Source organism: Erinaceus europaeus, chromosome 4 (genome assembly GCF_950295315.1).
Source record: "Erinaceus europaeus chromosome 4, mEriEur2.1, whole genome shotgun sequence".
Lineage (NCBI taxonomy): Eukaryota > Metazoa > Chordata > Mammalia > Eulipotyphla > Erinaceidae > Erinaceus > Erinaceus europaeus.
Genome location: NC_080165.1, coordinates 37,097,326 through 37,122,032, shown reverse-complemented (window position 1 = coordinate 37,122,032; position 24,707 = coordinate 37,097,326). Strand labels below are relative to the sequence as shown.

General features: G+C 36.8%; 1 protein-coding gene across 5 annotated transcripts in view; it reads left to right on the top strand.

The window, feature by feature from the left end:
* Positions 1-19,652, top strand: part of SLC17A4 (solute carrier family 17 member 4) — a 33,277-nt gene extending 13,625 nt beyond the window's left edge. For 4 of the 5 annotated variants that reach the window (XM_060189274.1, XM_060189275.1, XM_016189513.2 and 1 more), the window contains 6 exons: positions 5,461-5,579; positions 5,681-5,842; positions 12,558-12,690; positions 12,775-12,922; positions 14,221-14,311; positions 16,889-17,550. In XM_060189274.1, the coding sequence (XP_060045257.1) occupies positions 5,461-5,579; positions 5,681-5,842; positions 12,558-12,690; positions 12,775-12,922; positions 14,221-14,311; positions 16,889-17,023 (788 nt within the window). In that variant the 3' untranslated portion in view covers positions 17,024-17,550. Of the gene's footprint in view, positions 1-5,460; positions 5,580-5,680; positions 5,843-12,557; positions 12,691-12,774; positions 12,923-14,220; positions 14,312-16,888; positions 17,551-17,963 lie in introns of those variants that run through there. The other variant, XM_016189512.2, reaches the window with a different exon arrangement.
* Positions 19,653-24,707: the final 5,055 nt, after the last annotated feature.

The following is a 24,707-nucleotide window of genomic DNA, read 5'->3' as shown; positions in this document are numbered from 1 at the left end:
AAGCAAGTATTTTCGTAATATCAGATTAGTATCTTTTCTAGAAAAAAATAACTGTAAAATGTTCTGTCACAGAAAGCTCAAAAGAGTGGGTAAGCTAACATTCAAGTATTGATAGAAGGTCACTATGTACATGGTTTCAAGAAGTAGTAATCACCATACACAAAATAGGAACTAAATTTATTGAGCCCATAAGTCATCCTCTACCTTTTATGTATAGCGGTGCTATTTTCATACCTATTCCTCTCACTAAATTTTGAGATGCTTGATATCAAAATTATCTTTGTTATTTCCAAAATGTTGCGAACTGTCTGCTGTTGGTGACTGATACATATTTGTGAAGGAATATATGTGTGAAATGATAGCAAATAAAGAAGATTCTTAAACTGAACATCTCATCTATACTAAAAATCCTAAATTGTTTAGCTTTAAAATTATTAGAGAATACTTCTTTTGGAAAAAAAAATCTGTTTATACCTTCCTCCCATTTTTCAATGTTTTTTTGTGTTTTTTTTTTTTTTTTTTTTTGGTTTGGTCTTTTTATTGTTAAGTCTGGTGAGTTCTTGTGTATTTGGGTTATCAGTCCTCTATATACCGTATGACACATAACGATTTTCTCCCATTGTGTGTAACATCTCTTAGTTATGGTGGTGATTCCTTTTGTCATGTAGAAACTTTTCAGTTTGATGTAGTCTCATTGGTATATTTCTGCTTCTATTTTCCTTGCACTGGATTTGGATAGGTGAAGGTGTTGCAAAAACTTATGGCTATACACCACAACCAAGTAGAATTTGTCCCAGGGATACAATGCTTGTTTAATACATATAAGTCAATAAATGTATAAATAAACTTCATCAACAAAAAAAAATTAAAATCACATGATTATCTCAGTCAATGCAGGAAAGTCCTTGATAACATCCAACATCCCTTCTTAGTCAAAACATTAAAAAATGGGGATTGATGGAAAAATCCTAAAATTAGTAAATCTATATGTTGCAATACAACAGCCAACATCATACTCAATGGAGAGAAACTGAAAGCTTTCCCTTTATGGTCAAGTACAAGACAGAGCTTTGCACTGCTTCATTATTACTCAACATAGTCTTAGAAGTCCTAGCCATAGCAATTAGACAAGAGAAAGATATTAAAGGGACACATATTAGAAGAGAAGTAATCAAACTCTCACTATTTGCAAATGATATGATAGTATATATAGAAAATCTGGGGGCTGGGTGGTGGCATACCTGGTTGAACACATGTGTTACAATGCTCAAGGGCCCGGGTTTGAGCTCCCAGTCCCTACCTGCAGGGGAAAGCTTTGCTAGTGGTGAATCAGGGCTGTGGGTGTCTCTCTGTCTCTCTCCCTCTCTATCACCTCCTTCTCTCTCATTTCTGGCTCTCTCTATCCAATAAATAAATAAAGATAATAAAAAACATAAAAAAGAAAATCTGAAATAATCCAGTAGGGAAACTCCTGAAAATTATCAAGTAATATAGTATATTGGAATGATACAAAATCAACATTAAAAAATCAGTGGCACTCCCCTATGCAAACACCGAACCAGAAGAAGAAATCCAGAAATTGATGCTATTTGCCATAGCAGCAAAAGCAATCAAATATCTAGGGATAGACCTAAAAAGGAAGTGAAACACCTTTATCTGAAAACTATGAGACATTTCTCAAGGAAATGGAAATAGATACAAAGAAATGAAAAGACACCCCATGCTCATGAATTCTACCCAGAGACACATACAGATTAACATAATCCCTATCAATGTCCCACCAAATTTCTTCAAGAGAGTAGAACAGAAGATATAAATGTTTATCTAGAGACAAAAAATACCAGAATATCCAAAGCAGTCCTGAGAGAAAAAAAAGTAAGAATGAATGCATTATGCTCCCTGAACTTAAAACATACTATAGAGATCTATAATCAAAACAGTCTGGTACTTGGACCAAAATAGAAACACAAATTTGTGGAATAGCATTGAGAACCTTGCCTTTGTGTCTACAATATCTACAACAGCCCGTTTAAAGTTCTTGTTTTTTTTTTTTTTTTTAATTTATTTATAAAAAGAAAACACTGACAAAAACCATAGGATAAGAGGGGTACAACTCCACATAATTCCCACCACCAGAATTCCGTATCCCATCCCCTCCCTTGATCGCTTTCCTATTCTTTAACCCTCTGGGAGTATGGACCCAAGGTAATTGTAGGATGCAGAAGGTGAAAGGTCTGGCTTCTGTAATTGCTTCCCCGCTGAACATGGGCGTTGACAGGTAGATCTGTACTCCCAGCCTGCCTCTCTCTTTCCCTAGTGGGGCGGGGTTCTGGGGAATCAGAGCTGCAGGACACATTGGTGGGGTTGTGTGTCCAGGGAAGTCTGGTTGGTGTCATGGTAGCGTCTGGAACCTGGTGGCTGAAAAGAGAGTTAACATATAAAGCCAAACAAGTTGTTGAAAAATCATGAACCTAAAGGCTGGAGTAGTGCAGATGAAGAGTTGGGGTGCCCTCCATTTTGTAGATAGCTAGTAGGCATATTTTAGTTATTCCAAAGGGCCTGTGGATATACTAACTTTTTTTCCCCCTGAGCCTGAAATCTGATATGCAGGTGGATCCAAGTTATTGTCTGGGGAGATGATATCATGGCTGGAAAAAGGACCAGAAAGCTAGATCAGTTTTGTTTTACTAACATATGACTGTATCATTCTTTTGTTCATTTTGCCTTTTGCTTTTTTGTGTTTTGTTTTTCCCTATTGTTATCCTGGTTCTATTATACTACTGTTCATCTTATTAAAAGTTGGCATTCCTTCACTTCTTTTCATGTGGAACTCCTCTCTTTAATTCTTACAAGGCAGGATTGGTAGTAGCAAATTCCTTCAGTTTCTGTATGTTTGAGAAACTGTGTGGTTGAATAGAGTATTTTTAACTAGCAATTCTTTTTTAAAATTTATTATTTTATTTTTTCCCTTTTGTTGCCCTTATTTATCATGTTGTTATTGTTGTTATTGCTGTCATTGTTGTTGGATAGGACAAAGAGAAATGGAGAGAGGAGGAGAAGACAAAGAGGAGGAGAGAAAGATAGACACCTGCAGACCTGCTTCACTGCCTGTGAAGCGACCCTCCTGCAGGTGGGGAGCCTGGGGCTGGACCCAGGATCCTTACACCGGTCCCTGTGCTTCATGCCATATGCGCTTAAACCGCTGCACCACCGCCCAGCTCTATAGCTAGCAATTCTTATCTTTTATTATTTTGAATTTGTCATCCTACTTCCTCCCTACCTCTAGGATTTATAATGAGAAATCTGATGAACCCCATGATTCCACCACTGTTAATTTCTTCCTTTCTCTTACAGCCTTCAGTATTTTTTCTTACCCTTGCTTTTGGGTAATCGTACTGTGATGTGGCTTGGTGTGTGGCATTTTGTATTCAGAAACTTGAATGCTTGATCAGGTTCCTGAATGTCTATGTTTTGAACATTTCCTAAGTAAGGAATTGTTTTTTCTCTATGATTTCTCCTCTCCTTTTCCTTCTAGGGGGATACCAGTAACTTTCACATTAGTCTTTCTGATATAGTCTGCTATTTCACAGAAAATTGCTTCATTTTTTTCTTAAGCCTTTCTTCTCCAATACCTTTAAATTCAGAATGTTGTGGTTCTGGCTCTGACATTCTCTGTTAAACTTATTTTATTGAACTTCTTAGGCCTACTTCCTTAGCCTGAACTGTATTCAAAGTGTCCTTCAACTATCTCTTAGTTCTTGAATTTGTGTCTGTATATTAAGTTTAGTTTTTTGAACTGCCTTCCTAATGAGTTTTTGAAAATTTATGCCATTTTTTCCTTGATGTGTGTCTGTGTGACCTTTTTTGATTTCAAACATTACTGAACTTCCAAGCTTACACATTTAGCATGGCTTCTGTTGTTGAGCAAGAAGGTGGCACTATGGTTACAGTGCTGTATTTCTCTGTTTATGTATTGTGGTGAGGGAGGAGAGAAGAGTGATACTATCAGATTTCACTGTTCTGTTTAGTGCCTGTGATGTAAGTATAAGGTCTTCCTGCTGTTATTTTTCAGCCTTTGGGAAGTAATGGCAGGGGAGAATTGCTTTCTACTGAGTGCTCAAAGGACTTTCAAGATTTATTTCCCTTCCTGGGAGCCAGGGCTTAGCAGCTTCTGCATCCCTTTCCCATCTGTTGACTGACTACATGTACTTGCACTCATTGTGACTAAATGAGTTTCTTAGGAAATCCCAGATGTAATTTGGTGAGTTTTCAGATGATTTTTTAGTTGCCTTAAGTAATTAATCAGAGGAGCAAAGTGCTGCAGTTGCTTATTGCCTGGCCATACCACTGGAAGCTGGCTAGGAATTATTTTCCTAGGTGGCTGCTGGGTCCTGAGTAAATCATTGGACTTTGGGTCTCATCCAGGTTTTTTCCTTAAACTCTGGTGATTTCATGAGGGCAATTCAACATCCTCTTGATCCTAAATACACAGGTTAAGCACTGAGATCCACCTTCCTGCCACTGACAGTGTTCTGTTAGGTAACTCCCAAAATGGTGCCAGGGGTCACTAAGCATAGCTGCTTAAGTCCTAAGACTATCCCGTACCCCTTTTCAACACACTGAACATGTGTGCTTGCACCCACCGGTGGCTAAGTAAATTTTTGAAGTAATTCCAGTTGCAATTTGGTGGGTTTTCAAGTGGTTTTTCATTGCTTTATCTAGTTGATTAGGGGAACAATAAGGTAGCTGTTACTTCATGGCTGTGCCTCCAGAAGTCTCAAGTTATAGCCTTTATAAGGGCATATTTGAAACATCCCAAAGCACATTGATTTAAAATAATAATAATAAAATAAGGGCATATTTGAAGCACCCCAAAGCTCACTGATTTAAAATAATAATTGTTTCTTCTTTTACTTCTGTGTAACAGCTGGGCAATTTTGTTCAATGTGTCTCCCATCTGCTTTGAATGAAGGGTAAACTAGAGCATGGTCTTCCTGTGCCAGTGCCTAAGACTTAAGAGAATATGTGAAAAATCACAGTGTTTCTTAAGGTCATGTTCTGAATTGTGCCATGCTATTATGAAATAAATGTTGTTTATATGACCAAGACCAAAGTTAAGCAGTGGGAAAGTACCCTTTACCAGCATTAGTGTCATGAATGCAAGAAATAGATGCAGGGAGATGTGGGGTTATTGAGGCCAGTTATTATGTCAAATACAAGGATTATCTTAGGGTAGAATTAAACTGGAAGAACTCTGATCTAACCAGGGAGATAGTGTAATGTTTATGCAGAAAGATTTTTATGCCTGAGGCTTCAGGGTTTCAAGTTCGGTTCCAGGCACCTGTAAATAGAGAAAAAAGAGAAAGTTACTCACCCTCATGGAATATGAAAGCAGCTTTCTTAAGTTAAAAATTTTAATAATAACTTCAGTCCAGTGTTAACTGAATGCTCTTTTTCTAGGTGGAATGGGCTGTATTTATTCTTTTCTGTGGTTTTTCCTTGTTTATGAGAATCCCATGAATCATCCATTTATCAGCACTGATGAGAAGGAATACATCATGTCTTCACTGACTCAAGAGGTGCATTCCCCCACATATGTCTGATGTTTTGGAGCTAAAGTGTGCAGTAGAGCAAAGCTTCCTATTTTAGCTGAGAGAATTTGATATACTCTTTCTTCCAGGGTCATTCACCAGGCTGGTCTATACCCATTAAGGCTATGATCAAATCCCTACCACTTTGGGCCATTTTATTATCTACTTTCACCACATACTGGCGTTTTTATATCGTAACAACATATTCACCAACATATATGAATTCTGTGCTTCAGGATAACTTCAGAGATGTAAGTACAAATAAAGTTTTTAATACAGAGACAGAGAGGCAGTGAGAGAAGTAATAAAAAAGACTATAGCACCGAGGTTTCCTTCAGTATGGTGGGAGTCAGGCTTGACCTTTAGTGGTATCTAGTAATCACTGTATCTTAGATACTGACAGGGCCAAATGATTTTGATCTTTCCGGCATAAGGTTATAGATAACTTAGGTATTTTAAAAAAGAAAACTATAGTGGCTGGGTGGTGGCGCACCTGCTTGAGTGCACATGTTACAATGCACAAGGACCCAGGTTCAAACCCCCACCCGCAGGGGGAATACTTCATAAGTGGCAAAGCAGTACTGCAGGTGTCTCCCTTTCTATCACCCCCTTCCCTCTCGATTTCTGGCGGGCTCTATCCAATAAATAAATAAATAAAGATAACAAAGTTTTTCTTTAAAAAAAAGAAAACTATATATACAAGTAACAGATATATTCTTAAAGTTCTTGAACCATTTAAGCCCTGTATCAGAATCTGATAATCTTACATACCTGAAACATTAAATGCCTAAGCTAAAGAAAATATTTATGCTCAGACCTATGATCTAAGCAGTTAGAAAACCTGAAATAGGGGAGTCGGACTGTAGCGCAGTGGGTTAAGCGCAGGTGGCGCAAAGCACGAGGACCGGCATAAGGATCCCGGTTCGAACCCCAGCTCCCCACCTGCAGGGGAGTCGCTTCACAGGCGGTGAAGCAGGTCTGCAGGTGTCTATCTTTCTCTCCCTCTCTCTGTCTTCCCCTCCTCTCTCCGTTTCTCTCTGTCCTATCCAACAACGACGACAACAACAATAACTACAACAATAAAACAACAAGGGCAACAAAAGGGAATAAATAAATAAAAGAAAAAAAGAAAAAAAGAAAACCTGAAATATTAAATCTATCTCCCTCATAAGATGTTAAATTAATAGTGATTTATGAGTTTATAAATTAATAGGATTCTAATTTCACACCTTCCTCCACCCCACACCCAAAAAAACACCAAAAAGCTTTGGCTTTTTGTTTGTTTGTTTGTTTCAAGTTCCTGTGTTTAATTCTCTAAATTCCACATATGAGTGAAATTATCCTGTAGTTCTTTAGTTTCATCCATTTTATCCCAAAGGACATAATATAATTTTTTTTATTGCTGAGTGGTACTCCATTGAGTATATGTCCCATAACTTTTTTTCCAATAATCTCTTGAAGGGCATTTTGGTTGTTTCCATATTATAGCTATTGTGTATAATGTAGCTATGAGCATGGGGGTACATGTATCTTTTTTAATTAGTGTTATTCTTTCTTTTGGATAAATGCCTAGGAATAAAATTTCTGAATCATAAGGTATCATTCCATTTGTATTTATTTCAAGATTCTCCATACTGTTCTCCATAGTGGTTGTACCAGTTTGCATTCCCACTAGCAGTGTAATAGTGTTTCTTTCTCTCCATATCCTCTCCAACACTTATTCTCTCCTGTTGTGTTGATGAAGACCATTCTCACAAGAGTGAGGTGGTATCTCAGTGGGGTTTTAATTTGCATTTCTTTGCTGATTGAGTAAACTGGGGTATTTCTGCTCATGTCTGTGGGTCATGTGTATCTCTTCTTCAAAGAACCGTCTATTCATATCTTCTGCTCACTTTTTTTATTAGGTTGTTCTTTTTTTTTTTTTCATATGAGTTCTTTCTATATGTCTGACATTAATTGCTTGTCTGAACTGAAGTATTACTTGCAAATATGTTCTCCCAGTTGCTAGGTTTCCTGTTTATCCTTATGGAATTTTTTTTGATGTATAAAAGCTTATTAATTTGATATAGTCCCATTTGTTTAGTCTAGTTTTTATTTTCCTTTCCCATAGGATAAAGTCTCCAAATACATCTTTAGTGCTTATATCATAAAATGTTTAACTGATATGTTCTTCTAGGTATTTTTATATTTTCAGGTCTAATATCCATATCTTTGGTTCATTTTGAACCAGTTTTGGTATATGGTGTTAATTAGTGGTCTAGCTTCATTTTTCCACTTCTCCCAACACCACTTGATAAAGAGAACTTCTTTTACCCCATGGGACTATTTTTGGCCCCTTCTTCTTCTTCTAGCGTTTGCCCTTCTTCCATAGCCAGTCAACAGCGTCAGGTTGAAAGCTGTCAGGAGCTGCTTGTTGCTGGCTTTGAAAGTGACTGGGATCCATGTGGATTCAGTCGGCTAGGAAGGATCGTCAGTTTCCCCAATGAATGGGTACTCACGGGATGCACCACGAGAAGGTCGATCCAATGCATCCCAATTTTGGCCCCTTTATTGTATATAAGGTACTATACATGTGTGGATTATGTTCTGGGCTATCTTATTTCATTAATTCATATATTTACCTTTGTTCCTATATCACACTGTTTTAATTACTATTGCTTTATAGTATTACCTGAAGTCAGGCATTTTGATGTTTCCATTTTTCTTCTTTTTCCTCAGGATTGCTTTTGCTATTCAGGCTTTTTAATAGTTCCACACAGATTTTTAAAGAAGTTGTTCAATTTCCTTGGAATATGTTTTTGGAATTTTAATAAGAATTGCATTGAATCTATAGATTTCTTGTGGCAGGATTGCCATTTTAATGATATTTATTCTTCCAACCCATGAACAGGGATTATTCTTTTATTTCTTTGTGTCACCATCCTCTCTTTTAACAATGTCTTATCATTTTCTTTGAAAAGGTCCTTCACCAAAGTATATTTATTCCAAAGTATTTTATCTTTTGTTAGATTTATTCCAAGGTAGTTTATCTTTTTGGATTTGATTATAAATGGGATTGTTTCCTTCAGTTCCATTTCCTCTGGTCCACCTTTTGTGTAGAGAAATGCCACTTATTTGTGGGTTTTGATTTTGTAGCCTGCTACTTTAGTTAATTTACTGATGATTTCCAGTAGTATTTTGGCAGTTTCTGGGATCCTCTAGGTATATCAACAGATCATCTGCAAATAATTTAACTTCATCCTTTCAAATTTAGATTCCTTTGCTCTCTCTCTTACCTTACTGTGATGGTGAGGACTTCCAACACTATGTTGAATAAAAGTGGTGAGAGTAGACATCCTTCATTTTAGGGGGAAAGATTTCAATTTTTCCCCATTGAGTATGACGTTAGCCATGGTTTTGTCACATATAGCCTTTATTATGTAGAGGAATTTTCCTTCAATTCCAAATTTATTTTCTTTTTAAAAATTTTTTTGTATTTATTTTCCCTCTTGTTGCCCTTTTTATTGTTGTAGTTATTATTGTTCTTGTTATTGATGTCATCATTGCTAATTAGGAAAGGGAGAACTGGAGAGAGGAAGGGAAGACAGAGAGGGGGAGAGAAAGATAGACACCTGGATACCTGCATCACTGCCTGTGAAGCAACTCCCCTGTAGGTGAGGAGCCAGGGGCTTGAATTGGGATCCTTACGCAGGTCCTTGAGCTTAACTGCACTACTGCTCGACTCCCCATTCCCAATTTCTTAAGGGCCTTTATCATAAATAGATGTTGGACCTTGTCGAATGCCTTTTCTGCATCAACTGATAAGATCACATGGTTTTTATCTTTCTTGTTGCTGATACGGTTGACTACGTAGATTGATTTACAGGTGTTGAATCATCCCTGTTTCCCAGGAATGAATCTCAATTGGTCTTGGTGGCTTATTTTCTTAATATGTTGTTGGATTTGCTTAGCCAAGATTTTGTTGAGGATCTTTGCATTAATGTTTACCAGGGATATGGGTCTATAATTTCCTTTTTTGGGGTGGAGTCCTTCCCTACTTTGGAGATCAGAGTGTTGTTAGCCTCATAGAATGTGTTTGGGAGTATTCTCTCTTTTTCTATTTTCTGGAAAAGTTTGAGGAGGATAGGCATTAGTTCTTTGAATGTTTTGTAAAATTCATTAATATAGTCATCTGGACCCAGACTTTTGCTCTTGGGGAGGCTTTTGATTACTGTTTCAGTTTTTTTTTTTTTTTTTTAATTTTACTAGTGGTTGGCCTGTTAAGTTTACCTACTTCCTTTGTGTCACGGTTGACTGTTGCTATGACTCCAACAATATGTCCTTTTCTTCTAAGCTGAAATTTATTTTCATACATATGCCCATTAATTGTCTTGCAAGACCCCATGTATCTCTGCCTCATCTGTTGTAATATCTCCTCTCATTTCTGAGTGATTTTACCACAGCTTCCTCTCTTTACTGTAGCTAGTGGTTTATCTATTTTATTATCCTTTCAAAGAATAAGCTTTTGGTTTCATTAATCTTCCTAATGGTCTTTTTGTTGTCTATTACATTGTTTTCTGTTCTGATTTTAACTACTTCATATTTCCTTTTGACTGTTGGATCTCTTTACTGCTCCGTTTCTAGTTGTTTTTTTAAGTTGTTTTTAGGCAGTTTATTAGTGATTTCTCTTCTTTATTAATGTGGACCTGTATTGCTATGAACTTCCCTCTCAGGACTTCTTTTTCTGCATTCCATAAAGTCTAATATTTGTTTTCTTTATTTTCTTTTTTAAAAATTTTTTATAAAAAGAAAAAAACACTAATAAAAACCGTAGGATAAGAGGGGTACAACTCCACACAATTCCCATCACCAGAACCCTGCTTCCCATCCTCTCCCCTGATAGCTTTAACCCTCTGGGAGTATGGACCCAGGGTCATTATGGGGTACAGAAGGTGGGGTACAGAAGGTGGAAGGTTTGGCTTCTGTAATTGCTTCTCCGCTGAACATGGGCATTGGCAGGTCAACTCATACTTCCAGCCCATCTCTCTTTTTCCCTAGTGGGGCAGAGCTCTGGGGAACCGGGGCTCCAGGACACATTGGTGGGGTCACCTGCCCAGGCAGGTCCAGTTGGTATCATGTTAGCATCTGGAACCTGGTGGCTGAAAAAAGGGTTAACATATAAAGCCCAGAAAATTGTTTTCTTTATTTTCATTGCTATTGAAGTAATTCTTAATTTTTTTTTTGATCTCTTCAATGACCTATGTATTCTTCAAGCATGTTGTTTAGTCTCCGATTTTGGGGTAGTTTCTTTTCTTTTGTGGTTGATTTCTAGCTTCATACCATTATGGTCTGAAAAGATGCATTTTATAATTTTAGTATTTACATATTTTTTGAGGCTGTCTTTGTGATGTAATGTATGGTCAATCCTTTTGAATAATCCATGTGCACTTGATAAGTATGTGTACTTATTTTTTTTAGGATGGAAAGTTCTGTAAATATCTGTTAGGCCCATTCATTTAAGACCACTATTTTTCTATTTATCTTTGTGCAGGTGATCTGTCACATGCTGTGAGTAGTGTGTTAAGATCTCTTACTATTACTGTGAGGCAAAGGATATGACCTCATTATTTTTTGACAATTAAGTAGCATTACATTTGTGAATGTATACCACAGTTTTCTTATCTGCTCGTTTGTTGTGGATTTCAGGGTTGCTTCCAAGTTTTTGGCTATAACAAATTGTGCTGCTGTAAACATAGGTCTAGTCTGACAGATGTTTTTGTTTTTTTTGAGAGATAAAACCTCAGGGGAGGAATTGCCTGTTCATAAGATAGGTAGGTAGGTCCTTTTCTAGTGTTCTAAGAAATCTCCAAATTGTTTCCATAAGGGTTGGAACAATGTACATTTCCACCAGCAGTGCAAAAGTGTCCCTTTTCCCCCATATCCTCTCCCACATTTGTTGTTTCTGTCCTTTTTGATGAGGTAAAGTGTTATCTCCTTGTTGTCTTTATTTGTATTTCTCTGATAATCAGGACTTTGAATACTTGTGTTTCTTGGCTTCCTGGACCTCTTCCTCTATAAAGTTTCTGCCCATCTTCTCAACTTATTTTCTAACAAATTTTTTTCCCCTGCCACTTACTGAGTTCTTTCTGTATTTTAGTTAGTTATTTATATGAAGTATGTTGTATAAAAATCTTCTCCCATTATATAGGGTGTCTTTCTGTTTGAGTAATGGTAGCATCCATTGTGTAGAAGATTTTCAATTTGATGTAGTCTCATTGGTTTATTTTTGTTTTTTTTCCTTGTTTGATTTGCCTTTAAAGATTCTGAACATATATTGTGAAGTGTTCTGACAATGTTTGCTTCCATGTATTTGATAGTTCCTGGCCTAATGTTCATGCCTTTGATCTGCTTAGGCTTACTTACCTTCTATGCATGGTGACATGTGGTATTCAGTTTTGCTGTTTTTTTTCAATATAATATTTTATTGGTTATTTACAATAATGCAAGCATATTCAGACACATTATTTTCCTCACACATTTCCCTCACAAAGCATTAAATACAGCCTATATATACTGCTACTCCCTATAGTCTATATGAGAATCCTTTCATATCAGTACATGGTACCCTTACTGAGTGACATTTGAGTTGTTTCAGTTATTGAGAAATGTTACAGGCAAGAGTTGATTTGTCATACAATTGTGCAATTATTTCTACAAATGTCAACATAGTTATAGCAAGTATAAGTATTGTATAAATTTTTATATTTATAGTCAAACTCTCTCCCACAGAATACTAATGACATTTAAGCCCTTGATCTCCCATAATATTACTCAAATTCACAGGAAAAAAAACTTTGGGATTTGTAAATTTGATTTAAAGAAATAATGTTACTATAGTTTTACTATGATGACTGGGTACTATTTTATGTGTTTAGAAACCTACTATTTTTTCTTTTTCTATAAAATGTCTATTCTTTTTCTTTGCAGACTGGGATCCTGTCAGCAGTTCCATTTCTTATTTCTTTTGTCTCCTATTTAATTGGAGGTCAACTGGTAGATTATCTGTTCTCAAGAAAAATTCTTAGACTTATCACCATCCGGAAGGTTTTCTCTGTTTTTGGTAAGAACCTAGGAGGATTCAAGGTGGGGTGTGGGAGTCTCAGGGCAGCTTCCTGGTAATTCTTTGCTTATTCTCCTGCCCCAGGAGTTCTCTTTCCGTCTGGTCTTCTCTTCTCCTTGCACTGGGTGAAGTTCAGCCACAACATCACCATTGCCTTCTTGATGTTGTCTTCAGCCTTTGGCAGCTTCGGTGAAATTGGAGTTCAAATTAACTGCATGGATATTGCTCCTCGGTAGCACTCCATTTTTGTCGTTGTTTGTTTGTTTGTTTGTTGTTTGTTTTTTGTTTGCTTGTTTTTTGTTTTTTTGCTATGAACAGCAACTCAAGTCAGGTCCGGTAGGCATAAACTTACTCTGATATGTGGATAAAATGTGAGTGATTAGAGGGGACAAGCAGTGACGCACCGGGTAAAGCACACATAATAGGAAGCACCAGGACTTGCACAAGGATCCCGGTTCTAGCCCCCTGCTCTGCACCTACAGGGGGTCGCTTCATACACAAGTTGTGAGCAGGTCTGCAGGTGTCTCTCTTTCTCTCTCCCTACCTGCCCTCCTCTTCCAATTTCTGTCTTCCCTATCCAATAAAATGGAAAAAATGGCTGCCAGGAGCACTGGATTCCTAGCACAGACATCGATCCCCAGCGATAACCCTGGTGACACACACAAAAAAAAAAAAAAAAAAAGAAAGAAAGAAAATAAAAAATAAAATAAAATAAAAGAGTTCTTTAAAAAAAAAAGTGAGCGATATGCATATCAGGCCATAGGAAATATCAGCACCAACCACATATCCACATAATTCCTGGAAGGGGCATACAATTAGCCAAACACTATGAAATAAGTTTTTCCAGATGAAAACATGCATAGTCAGTGGGGACATTTGGTTGTGTGGTGAGACTCAGAGCAATCTTTTACTATTGAAGATGAAGCATTTGCATAGGTCTGACTCACTGAAAGGACCCATGAAACTCCACAGGACATGCTCATATAAGAAGTTTATAAAGGCCAAAGATTCAGGACAGCAAGAGAAACATTTATATCTGATATCAGTAAGTTTCAGAGAATAATAGTTCCTTGAAATATAATTTCATTCAAAATATTCAAAATAACTTGATTTGCCTTCAGGTAATGAGATACCAAGATATGTGGGGACATCTTGGTCTTAGGAGAGCCAATATCTCATTCAATGAGGGGGTCTTTTATTCCCCAGACAGGATTTTTAAGGCACCTTCCAACAAAGTAATAATATCAGGCTCTGTAGCAGAAATCAAAAGAGCAAACATACCTTATGTAAACTATCAAGCTGAACATTTTATATAAATATTGTTGAAAAAGTGGGGAGAATTTCTCCTTGTAAGTCTCAGATTCTAGTACAAGACTGCACTCAACATTAGTCAGTGCATTTTTTTTCCAGGTATTAACCAAGTATCAGTATAGCTCCAGAGATGAACACAGAGTTGCAGAAGATAAGCTGAGATTTACCTTTTTCTCTCACTAGAATGTTTTTTCTAACTTTTCTCCGTCTCTCTCTCAGGTATGCAGCCTTCCTCAGAGGAGTATCACAAGTATTTTCTTACACAGCAGGAGCCATCTCTCCCACTGTTGCTGGATATTTTATCAGTCTGGTGAGGTCAACTGCTTTGACAAAAATATTAATAAGAAGAGTCAGGGAGATACCACAACAGCTGTGCACTAAATTTGTGTGAGAGAGATCCCAGGTCCTATCTCTGGCATCACAAATAGTTTCAGCTAAGCATTTTTTCAATTAATTGATCAACAAACAAACAAACAAACAAATATAAAATGCAGAGGTCACCCAGAAGAAGTCAGCCTTTTTTCATTTTGGTCCACTTATCAGTGTAGCTCAACCTACATCTCTCAAGTCCCAAGCACCACAAATACTCTCACACCAATCTTAGATTCAGCTTATACAAGGGAATTTCCACAAGGCTGACATTTGAAGTGAGGGAGAATGCATAGTTTTTATATTTATGCATCATGAATTTTTAGAAGATAAGTTTCTCATGTTATTTATCAAATTTTCTAGCAATAGTTCTGGTATTTTGTGTGTAGAGTGCTCAACCATGGTGGTTTGTTTGGAATGTCTGGTTTACTTAGCAACTAATAAATATTCACAGAATAAGTGAATGAATGACAAACTGAGGAAACAACCTGTGTCTTGTTCTGTTATGCTCATCAATTGTCAGCAACTCTTCTGAGTTTTATAACTATTCCTTCTTTTGCTATCCACGCATAACTTGCACGGAGTTCTTTACATTTGTACAGCTTTCCCTTCTTAGAGATTCATTTAAAGTTGTCAAAGGAAAATCTAGCAGATGCCTTGAATACTTTCTAAGAGTCTTATTATTAACACAGCCTTTAGTAGAAGTGCATGTGTATGATAGTCATATGAGTACCATTCTTGTTTCCTATAGTTCTCCACTGCTAAGAAAACAATACAGAACAAAAAGCAAGTGTACCCTTTCTGTGATAACAGAATTTGATAAAATCCCTTTTGCTTTTCAACTCTTTTTTTTTTTTAATTGTTGTTGTGGTTATTATTGTTGTTGTTATTTGATATTGTCATTGTTGGATAGGACAGAGAGAAATTGAGAGAGGAGAGGAAGACAGAGAGGGGGAAAGAAAAACATCTGCACACCTGCTTCACCACCTGTGAAGCGACTCCCCTGCAGGTGGAGAGCTGGGGGCTTGAACAGGGATCCTTACTCTGGTCCTTGTGCTTTGCACCACCTGCTTAACCTGCTGCGCTACTGTCTGACCTCTGTTTTTCAGCTCTTTACTTGACTTCCTGACACTGTTGTACTGTCAGGTTGGAGATACAAGATAACAAAAAGATTACTCAGAAAGACTAGACTAAGAGCCTGGAGGTGATCATATCGGACCCCTGCCACCATAAGAGTGAGTGAGGCCAGCAAAAAGGTGCTCCCTTCAGGTTCAGGGTCCTTTTATAAACAAGGTTTACAGAACATCAGGAATTTCAGATACAAAAGGATAAATTTGGGTGGGAAGTAGAACACAAAATGTTGTAAATGATTAAAACTGTTTAAAATATAGGGTGTGGCTTAAACTCAACATGTGAATGTTTATCAGTTAGCTTTCTGATAGCCTTTTCAATAACAAAGATTAAGACATTAAATGTCCAGAAGCTATGGCTACCCTCAGCCTGGGGCCTAATAACCCAGCTATATTTGAGATATTCAGATAGATAATTGGAAACAAAGTCTTTCAGGCACTGAGTTAGATACTAAGCCTAGACTTAAATACATTTGATATGAATGTCCCCCAACTGTCGTTGACTGAGGCATGGTTAAGAAATGGTTGTTTAAAATGAAAATTGTTAAACTGATCTTGTTTCCATTGGTATTTATTCATTCACATTTCCACTAATTAATTCATTCATCAAATATGTGTTGGACATTAGCAGATGCCCTTTATTCTTTAAGCACCTAAAACAAAAGTCCCTGCTCTGGTGAAGTCTTCATTTTGGGTAAATAACTAATTAAAAATGAATGGAGTAGGTAAAATATGATGATAGAGCTAGGAAAATAAAAAAGCAGGAGAAGGGAGTCGGGCTGTAGCGCAGCGGGTTAAGCGCAGGTGGCGCAAAGCACAAGGACCGGCATAAGGATCCCGGTTCGAATCCCGGCTCCCCACCTGCAGGGGAGTTGCTTCACAGGTGGTGAAGCAGGCCTGCAGGTGTCTATCTTTCTCTCCCCCTCTCTGTCTTCCCCTCCTCTCTCCATTTCTCTCTGTCCTATCCAACAATGACGACAACAACAATAATAACTACAACAATAAAACAACAAGGGCAACAAAAGGGAATAAATAAAATAAAATATTAAAAAAAATTTTTTTTAAAAAGCAGGAGAAAAGAGGGGAATGCAATTTAAATTTAAATAGGCCATTCAAGGAAGGACTCCCAGGAAATGGAACATTTAATTAAGAAAACAACTGTGGAGACAAATAAGAGTCTAAGGGAAGAACATTCCAATACAGGGAATGGCCAGTACAAGGGAAACACGTCTCATGTCTGCTTGTGCCACAAACAATAAGACAGCCCATGAAATTTCACCAGTATTGAAAGTTGGGCAGTGGACAATAGGACATGGCATCAGAGCCTTTTGAACCAGGTGGGACAAGAACAAGGAGAGCATTAATAACCTGAAATTTCCTATCCTCAGGATTCAGAATTTGGTTGGAGAAACACCTTCATGCTTTCAGCAGCTATTGATATAGTGGGCTTGATCTTCTTCCTCATCTTTAGCCAAGCAGAGATTCAGGACTGGGCCAAAGAGCAGATGGACACCCATTTATGAACAAACAGAGTGAGACACCTGGGATTCCTAAGATCATTTCTATATTATTTACTCACATGGAATTTCTTTTGCTCCTCTCTGATTGCATATTTGATTTGCATTGTCTTTGCTACCATCATCATCTCCAAGATTTTGTCCAGCTAATAATAAAGATAATGAAATGAAAAATCCATAGACAAAAATATGAAGGGGGGGGTCACTGCAAGTGGTGGACTCTCACTTATGCATTCCAGTATCTTGAGTGGAAACCTTGGGGGATTCTGATTGTAGCCAACCTGTTTTTTACCTTTTGATATTGTCAACACCTTGATGGACTCTGTTCACAACCAACCAGCTTGTGCCGCAGCCAGATTGAACAAAAGATGAAGGGCTAGGTGCTGAGGTAGAAAGTCAGTCCCATCACTATTTAGTCTGATCAGTAGTAATATGATATGTGGGGGTATGGATAGATTTAATATCTCAAGTTCCCCAACTGCCTAGACTATAACCCTAAGCACAAATACTAGCTTTTGCTAATATTTATCTTAGATTTGAAAATATAAATATATTTATAAATATAAATATGCATCATATTTAATTATAAATATAAATATGCATTTGCATATATAAATATAAATATGCATTTGCATATAGGCCCTGGAGTAGGTGGATAGAGGTAAATAGTTAATGTTAGCCACAAAACTATTTTTTATAAGAATGGGAGCTATTCCCTTCCGTAATCCAAGTTTCTAGCCCCTTTCTTCACTCTGACACCCTTCTCTCACACAATATTATCATCCAACCTCACGCTCAAACTCAAACAAAACTACTACTGTTGTATGCCCCCAGGGATATGCCTGAAATGGTTCTCCTAGCTTTCTTCTACCCTAAAATCCCTAAGCTCATCTGCTCTGATCCTACTTTCTGGTTCCTGTTCATTAACCATCTTGTCTCAACTTAGGTCATGCCACCTTCCAGACACTAGGTTGCAAATGTTACCATGACTCCATCCCAACTTCTCTGGGCAGACGATCTCACCAATGGGTCCTGGACCCTCACATCTCCAGAGCTCTGGTCCACTAAGGAAAGATAGAAACAGGCTGGGCGTATGGATCAACCTGTCAATGCCCATGCTCAGCGGAGAAGCAGCTACAGAAGCCAGAACTCCTATCTTCTGCTCCCCATAAACAACCTTGATCCATACTCCCAGCAGGGGATTAGTGATAGGATGAAGATAAGAGCACTGTGCACTCCAGCTCCATCAGCATCCAGAGAGAGAGAAGGAAAAGGAGAGGGACATATGGAGGTAGTTGTGATGTCATGAGTGGCTTAGAGGGAAAGAGAGGAGTGAATCAGAAAAAGGGGCAACTATGCAATTATGTATAAATGTGGACAGATAATTGTAATGATAATTGTAATTGTAATGGTTGTAATAATTATAATGGTTGGCCCATGTTTACAATCTTAGGGGAACAGTGGTGGATTGCAGTGGGAAGAGTGAAGATTCAGAACTCTGGTGGCAGGAATGGTGTGGATTCAAATTCCCATTGACATGTAATTCTGTAATATAAAAATAAATAAATAAATAAATAAATAAATAAATAAATAAGAGAAAAAAGAAAGAAAGAAAGTTGTTCAGGTCTGAAGCTCATTAATGAGAAATAAATGTAACTCTCTGCCCTTCACTGGGCCTTGTTCTCATTCTTTGGTTACATTTGATCTGTAACACTAACAGCTGTGTTCCAGATTTTTTCCATAACAGTACTGCCTAACAACTTTGCAAGGGGAGTCAGATGGGAAAGCTAATTATTTAATTGTGAACTCTTGAGAACATAAATGTGTTTGAATGTTTATGTGCTTGTCACTCTATCTGATGTTGTTATGACATAATCAGAAATTTGTTCTTGGTCTCTGTAATATAGTTCGTTTCACAGGGCTCAAAAATCTCTTGTTAGTTTTCCTGGAAAAATTCGTATTATGAACATCTTATGGTATCATATTTGGTTTTTATCCCTGGATCTTAATACAACAATAAGCAAGACTCTTAGAATTTCCAGAGTGATAATAATGTCTTTTTTATTTTTTTGTATAATTAATGAATTAATAGGGCCCCAGATGGAGATCCTCAGAAAGATCAATGATCGTAAATCTGGAACTTTTTATTCCATCATCCCTTCTCCATTGAGAGGAGAGACTAGACAATAAGTTATACATTAATGGCTATTTGATAATATAAAAAACTTTCTATGAAAGTACTAAATGAGATTGAGGGTTTCCAGTTTAGTAAACCTATGAAAACTCTAGGACAGTGGTTAACCTGGAAAAAACATTAAAGTTCTTCATTGCTTCCACATACCACATTATACATCTTTTTCATCTGCCTTCCTAAATTATATTACTTATAATAAATAAGTAGTAATGAAAAAACTTTTTCTGAGTTTTATGAATTATCCTAGCAAAATTTTAAACCTGACAAAGAACTTGTGTAACCTCCTAATTGACAGTTTAAGTCAAACAGGAGTGTTGGTACCCTTTGTGCCCTTTATTTTGGCATCTGAAATAAAGGAAATATAGTGAGACTGAGTTCTTAATGCATCAGATTAAGAATCTCTGAGCTGTTAATGTCATAATTAAATTAAACGTAGAATCCAATTGGTTTCCAACAATAATAGGAGAATTGTGTGAGTTGTTGTGAATATCGAAACAAGTTTCTAATAGTCACCTTGGTAAAGATCATTAGGGACTCGTGGATAATTTTTCACTAAAGAAATTTGTGGAAGGAATCTCACATGGAAGCTAGAAACCCCCAATGTGAGGACTGAGAAATGCAAGAAGATTTGTGTCCAAAAATCCAGAGATCCCTGAGAGTTGTCATCTAAAGAAAGTCTGAAACAATGGAAACCATGGTGTATACAATACAAAGTCCTGAGCAAGGAGGCCAGAGCAGGTGAAATCATCCTCACTCTATTAGGATGAAGGACTCAGTGCCATTCCAAGCTAGTTGTGGGCTGGGTTTCTAAGTAAAAAGTGACAAGAAGAATGTGATATTCAAGGACTGAATCCATTATAACAAGAGGAATTGTGGGGGTGTGCTAATAGACTTCCAACTGTTTCACACAACTTGTTTCTGTGACTGTTAATTTTGGAATCAGATATTTGTCTATAATAACCACGAGGCACCCACTTTCTGGGACTAGGCTTATTATAACTATGTTTTTGCTGGTTATCTTCACTTCTACTTTAATTTAGCTTTTGGATCTATGTAGAAGCCTTGCATCTTAGTTAATACTGTCCAGTTTCTCTTCCATCTCTTCAACACTTGTTCATGCTATTACTTTATCTTGGGTATCATTCCTCTGCTCAATTATGACTGCTAGAATCATAATTTTCTTCCGAGGACCTCTTTTGGTATTCAATATTCATCTCATTAACTTTCCCAAAGTATATATGAAATGTGCAATGGTTTGACTCCATTCCAAATGCCTGAAAAGTGTATATAGTGTGTCTGTTTTCATTAAGTCCATCAAGGTGGCAATATTGGACCATGCAAGAAAGCTGAAATACCAACTATTGAATAAATAGTAATGAATCTATAACACGAAGACACTATAGAGATCAAAGTGGCTTCTGGAGGCTGCTATCTCAGAAGAGTAAAGAATCTTCTGAGAGAAAAAAAAAGAATATGTTAATGATTACCTTTAAGTGGCAAGAATGTGAGAATGTAGAGTTAAGGGAAAACTTTTATTTTTCTTCCTAAAACACAGATGAGAAGCTGATGAGTGTTTCTGCAGTTATGGAAAAAACCCTGTTTCAGCTCTTGTGTGCTTCTGTTCTCCAGTATTACAGCTCAAGCATAGCCAAATAACTAGACTAGGCCACAGAGAGGGCAGGGAATTACATTTACTTCTCCTTAACTGGTTTCTGGTGAATTCTTACCAGGCCTAAACAAATTTTCTGCCTCAGCATCCAGCCTTTTATCCTTTTCAAACTGGGTGTGGCACAAGCTGATTGGTTATAAACAGAGTACATGAAGGTGCATGGTTAGAATCTGTCAAGGTGTGTGGATTGGCTAAATTCTGAGAAAAAATAAACAAGAATGGAGACATCTTGCTCTCTGACTTCAAATTATACTAAAGGTTATAGCAATCAAAACTGTGTGGTAGGGCAGGGTTAGATAGCATAATGGTTATGCAAACAGACTGTCATGCCTGAGGCTTTGAAGCTAAGTCCCAGGTTCAATCCCCTGCACCACTGTAAACCAGAGCTGATTAGTGCTCTGGTAAAAACAACAACAACAACAACAACAACAACAACAAAAAACTGTGTGGTAGTGGAATAACAATAGATATTATGATCAATGAAATGGAATTGAAAGCTCAGATATAAATATTCACATATGGACAATTAATATGCAACAAAGGAGTAAACCACATAAAATGGAGAAATGAGAGGCTTTTTTTTTTTGCCTCCAGGGTTATTGCTGGGGCTCAGGTGCCTGCACTACAACTCCACTGCTCCTGGAGGCCATTTTCTTCCACTTGGTTGCTCTTGTTGTTGTTACCATTGATGTTGTTGTTGTTGGATAGGACAGAGAGAAATAGAGAAGGGGAGACAAACACCTGCAGACCTCTTCCACCACTTATGAGGTGACCCCCCTGCAGGTGGGGAACCGAGGGATTGAACCCGGGTCCTTATGCTGATCCTTGTGCTTCGCGCCATGTGTGCTCAGCCCACTGTGATACCCCCCTGACCTCTTATGAGAGGCTTTTTTAAAAAATGATGTTGGGAAAATTAAGTAGTACATGTAGAAAAAAACAGGTTCACTATGTCACACCATGCACAAATGCCAAATCAAAATGAATTAAAGACTTGAATGTTATACTAGAAGCCTTAACATATATAGGAGAAAATATTGACAAAACAATTCATGACATAGGCTTTAGATATGTCATAGGGGTCTAAAGTCCAATAGGAAGGGCAACAAAAAACAATAAGATTACCTCAAACAGAAAAACTTCTGCAATGCAAAAAAAAAATCATCAAAATTAAAAAGGTGTCACACATCATTTATCAGACAAAGAGCTTATAAACAAGATATAAAAACAATTCACAAAAAATTATCAACAATAAAATAGACAGCTCCTTTTAAAAAAAGAAACACTAGTATCTGATGTTTCCTTCTTTTTATCTGTATAGAACACAAGTTACTCCATTTTGAGAACTTGTCTTTATGAATACTTGGAAGTAGAGTTGCAAGAAGTATGAATGCCTGAAGAGGTGGAAATTAGTTAAAACTATAACTAGTAGAAACTTAAGGTGTTTATCATTAGTTAATGAACATTAGCTAATTTTGCTGATCTTATTCTGTCTGTTCAAAGTTAATAGTACTGTTTGCCCTATGTGATACCAGGGCTGGCATTTTCTGTGACTGGGGCACATTTAGTCATCTAAAGTCTAAGACCAGCATTTGTTCAATGTCCATGTTTTAAATAAACAGCATTCTTATCTGGCACCATAAGTCTGTGTACTGATTACTCAAGAGGGATCTATGACCTTTTTGCTTGCTGGTACCAGAACTTTATGGTACTCTCTGAAATCATATCGGGATACTACATATAGATTCTATGCTTATTATGCATTTATATGCAACATTTTGTTGTGGAAAATGTCAACAATATAAAAAATAAAGCAGAGTAGTCTAAAAAAACATACACCTATTAACCAACTTCAAGAACTAACAAGTTTTGGTCAAATGGGTATCCATCTATTCAATGATATTTTCTGTAGATATTTAAGTCATTAGAAAATTTTAAACATAGCACATTATCAGCACATTCAATAATCCCTTATCATCATCTAGTGTCTGTCATTATGAACTATTTTCCAAATATTTCAGTTATTCTTTTATACTTTATTTATTTAGCTTAATAGATATTTAATCCTTAGATGAACAACTTCTACATAAAATCAGAATGTATGGTTTATATTTTGGGCAAAATGGAATTTAGTATTTAATACATTTAATAAACTATTATTTGTTTTTGTTTGTCTGCTTTTTGAGCAATCATCCAGATGAAACTTTAAGACATCTGAAGCAAAAAAAATATTGATTTGAAGACAACAGCAACTGGATTTTAAAATTAATTATTATTGAACCAGAAAATCCAGGATTGATAAGGATTAGGAAAATTGTTATCTCAAAATTTCCCCCTAAATAGAAGCCTAGTCTCCTGGAAGACATAGCACAAACAGAATGTGATAACATGTACAATGTTAAACTGGTTACAGTTTATGGTCTGGGAAATTTATAGAATGGTAGAAATTTTGATAGAACTTGGTACAACAACAACAACAAAATAACTGTAGACAACATTTATGGTTAAAGTGGAAACCACAACACCTACTACATTAATATTCTCAGTAATCTTATGGGAATGCACAAGGTGAGCTGACCTAAAAAAATTTGTGACTTGAGGGAGCAATAATTTTTTTTTAAATAAGTCATATATTTTCCAAGTGTTTAATGGTCACAAGTTAACATAACAAAATATTAAATTATTTTTATCAAAGTTTTCTTTCTTTTTTTTTTACTCTTAGTTATCTTTTTATTATTATCTTTACTTATTTATTGGGTAGAGACAGCCAGAAATCAATAGGGAAGAGAATGATAGACAGGGAGAAAGACAGAGAGACACATGCAAACCTGCTTTAGCACTGATGAAGCTTTCCCCCTGCAGGTGGAGGCTGGGGGCTTGAACCTGGGTCCTTGTGCATTGTAACATGTGCGCTCAACCAGGTATGCCACCACCTCACCCCTTATCAAAGTTTTCTATCATTATACTTGAAAGGAATATATTTGACAAAAGTTTCCAACTCTAGTACTACCAGTTTACAATCATTAAATTGAATAGTTCCCTTCTCATTTATTTAACTTTTGATTTCCATTAATGTCAGTACACAGCAATATGAATACCATTATTACTTTGCATAAAATTTAGCCTTCTGTATATCCTATGAAGATATATAATTGAGCCATGAGCCTTCATTTAAAAAATATTTTATTTAATTAGTTATTTTGTGATTTGATAAGACAGAGAGAAACTGAGAGGAGAGGAAGAAATAGAGAGGGAGAGAGGTAGAAAGACACCTGCAGTACTTGGTTCCATTTGTGAAGCTTCTCCTCTACAGGTAGGGTAGTGGGAGCTCAAACCTGGGTTCTTGTGCATGGAAGATGTGCAGTAAACTAGATGTGCTACCCCAGCCCCAAACCTTCTTTTTTTTTTTTTATGTGACTTTAATGGTACTGTGGAGATAAATGTGGGTTTATGAGAACCCTCTTTTAATAGCTTTACTAAATTATAGTAATAGTGACTTTTTTTTTCTTTAAACTTTTCAGGAGCAGATATTTAAATAGAATATTGGACTAAATCTAAAAGTGCAAACTATAGTTATTTTTGACATAGGATCAAGACAAAGAATTACAATAGCCTTTCATATTTCCAGGTCAAACTTAGTTTAAAAAATTGTTCTCACCAGGCATTGCCACACACAAGTCACTTAATAATCAACCAGAAGAGCATTGCACCACCCCAATAAAGTGATTTTTTTTTCCTCCAGGGTTATTGCTGGGCTCGGTGCCTGCACCATGAATCCACCGCTCCTGGAGGCCATTTTTTCCCCCTTTTGTTGCCCTTGTTGTTGTAGC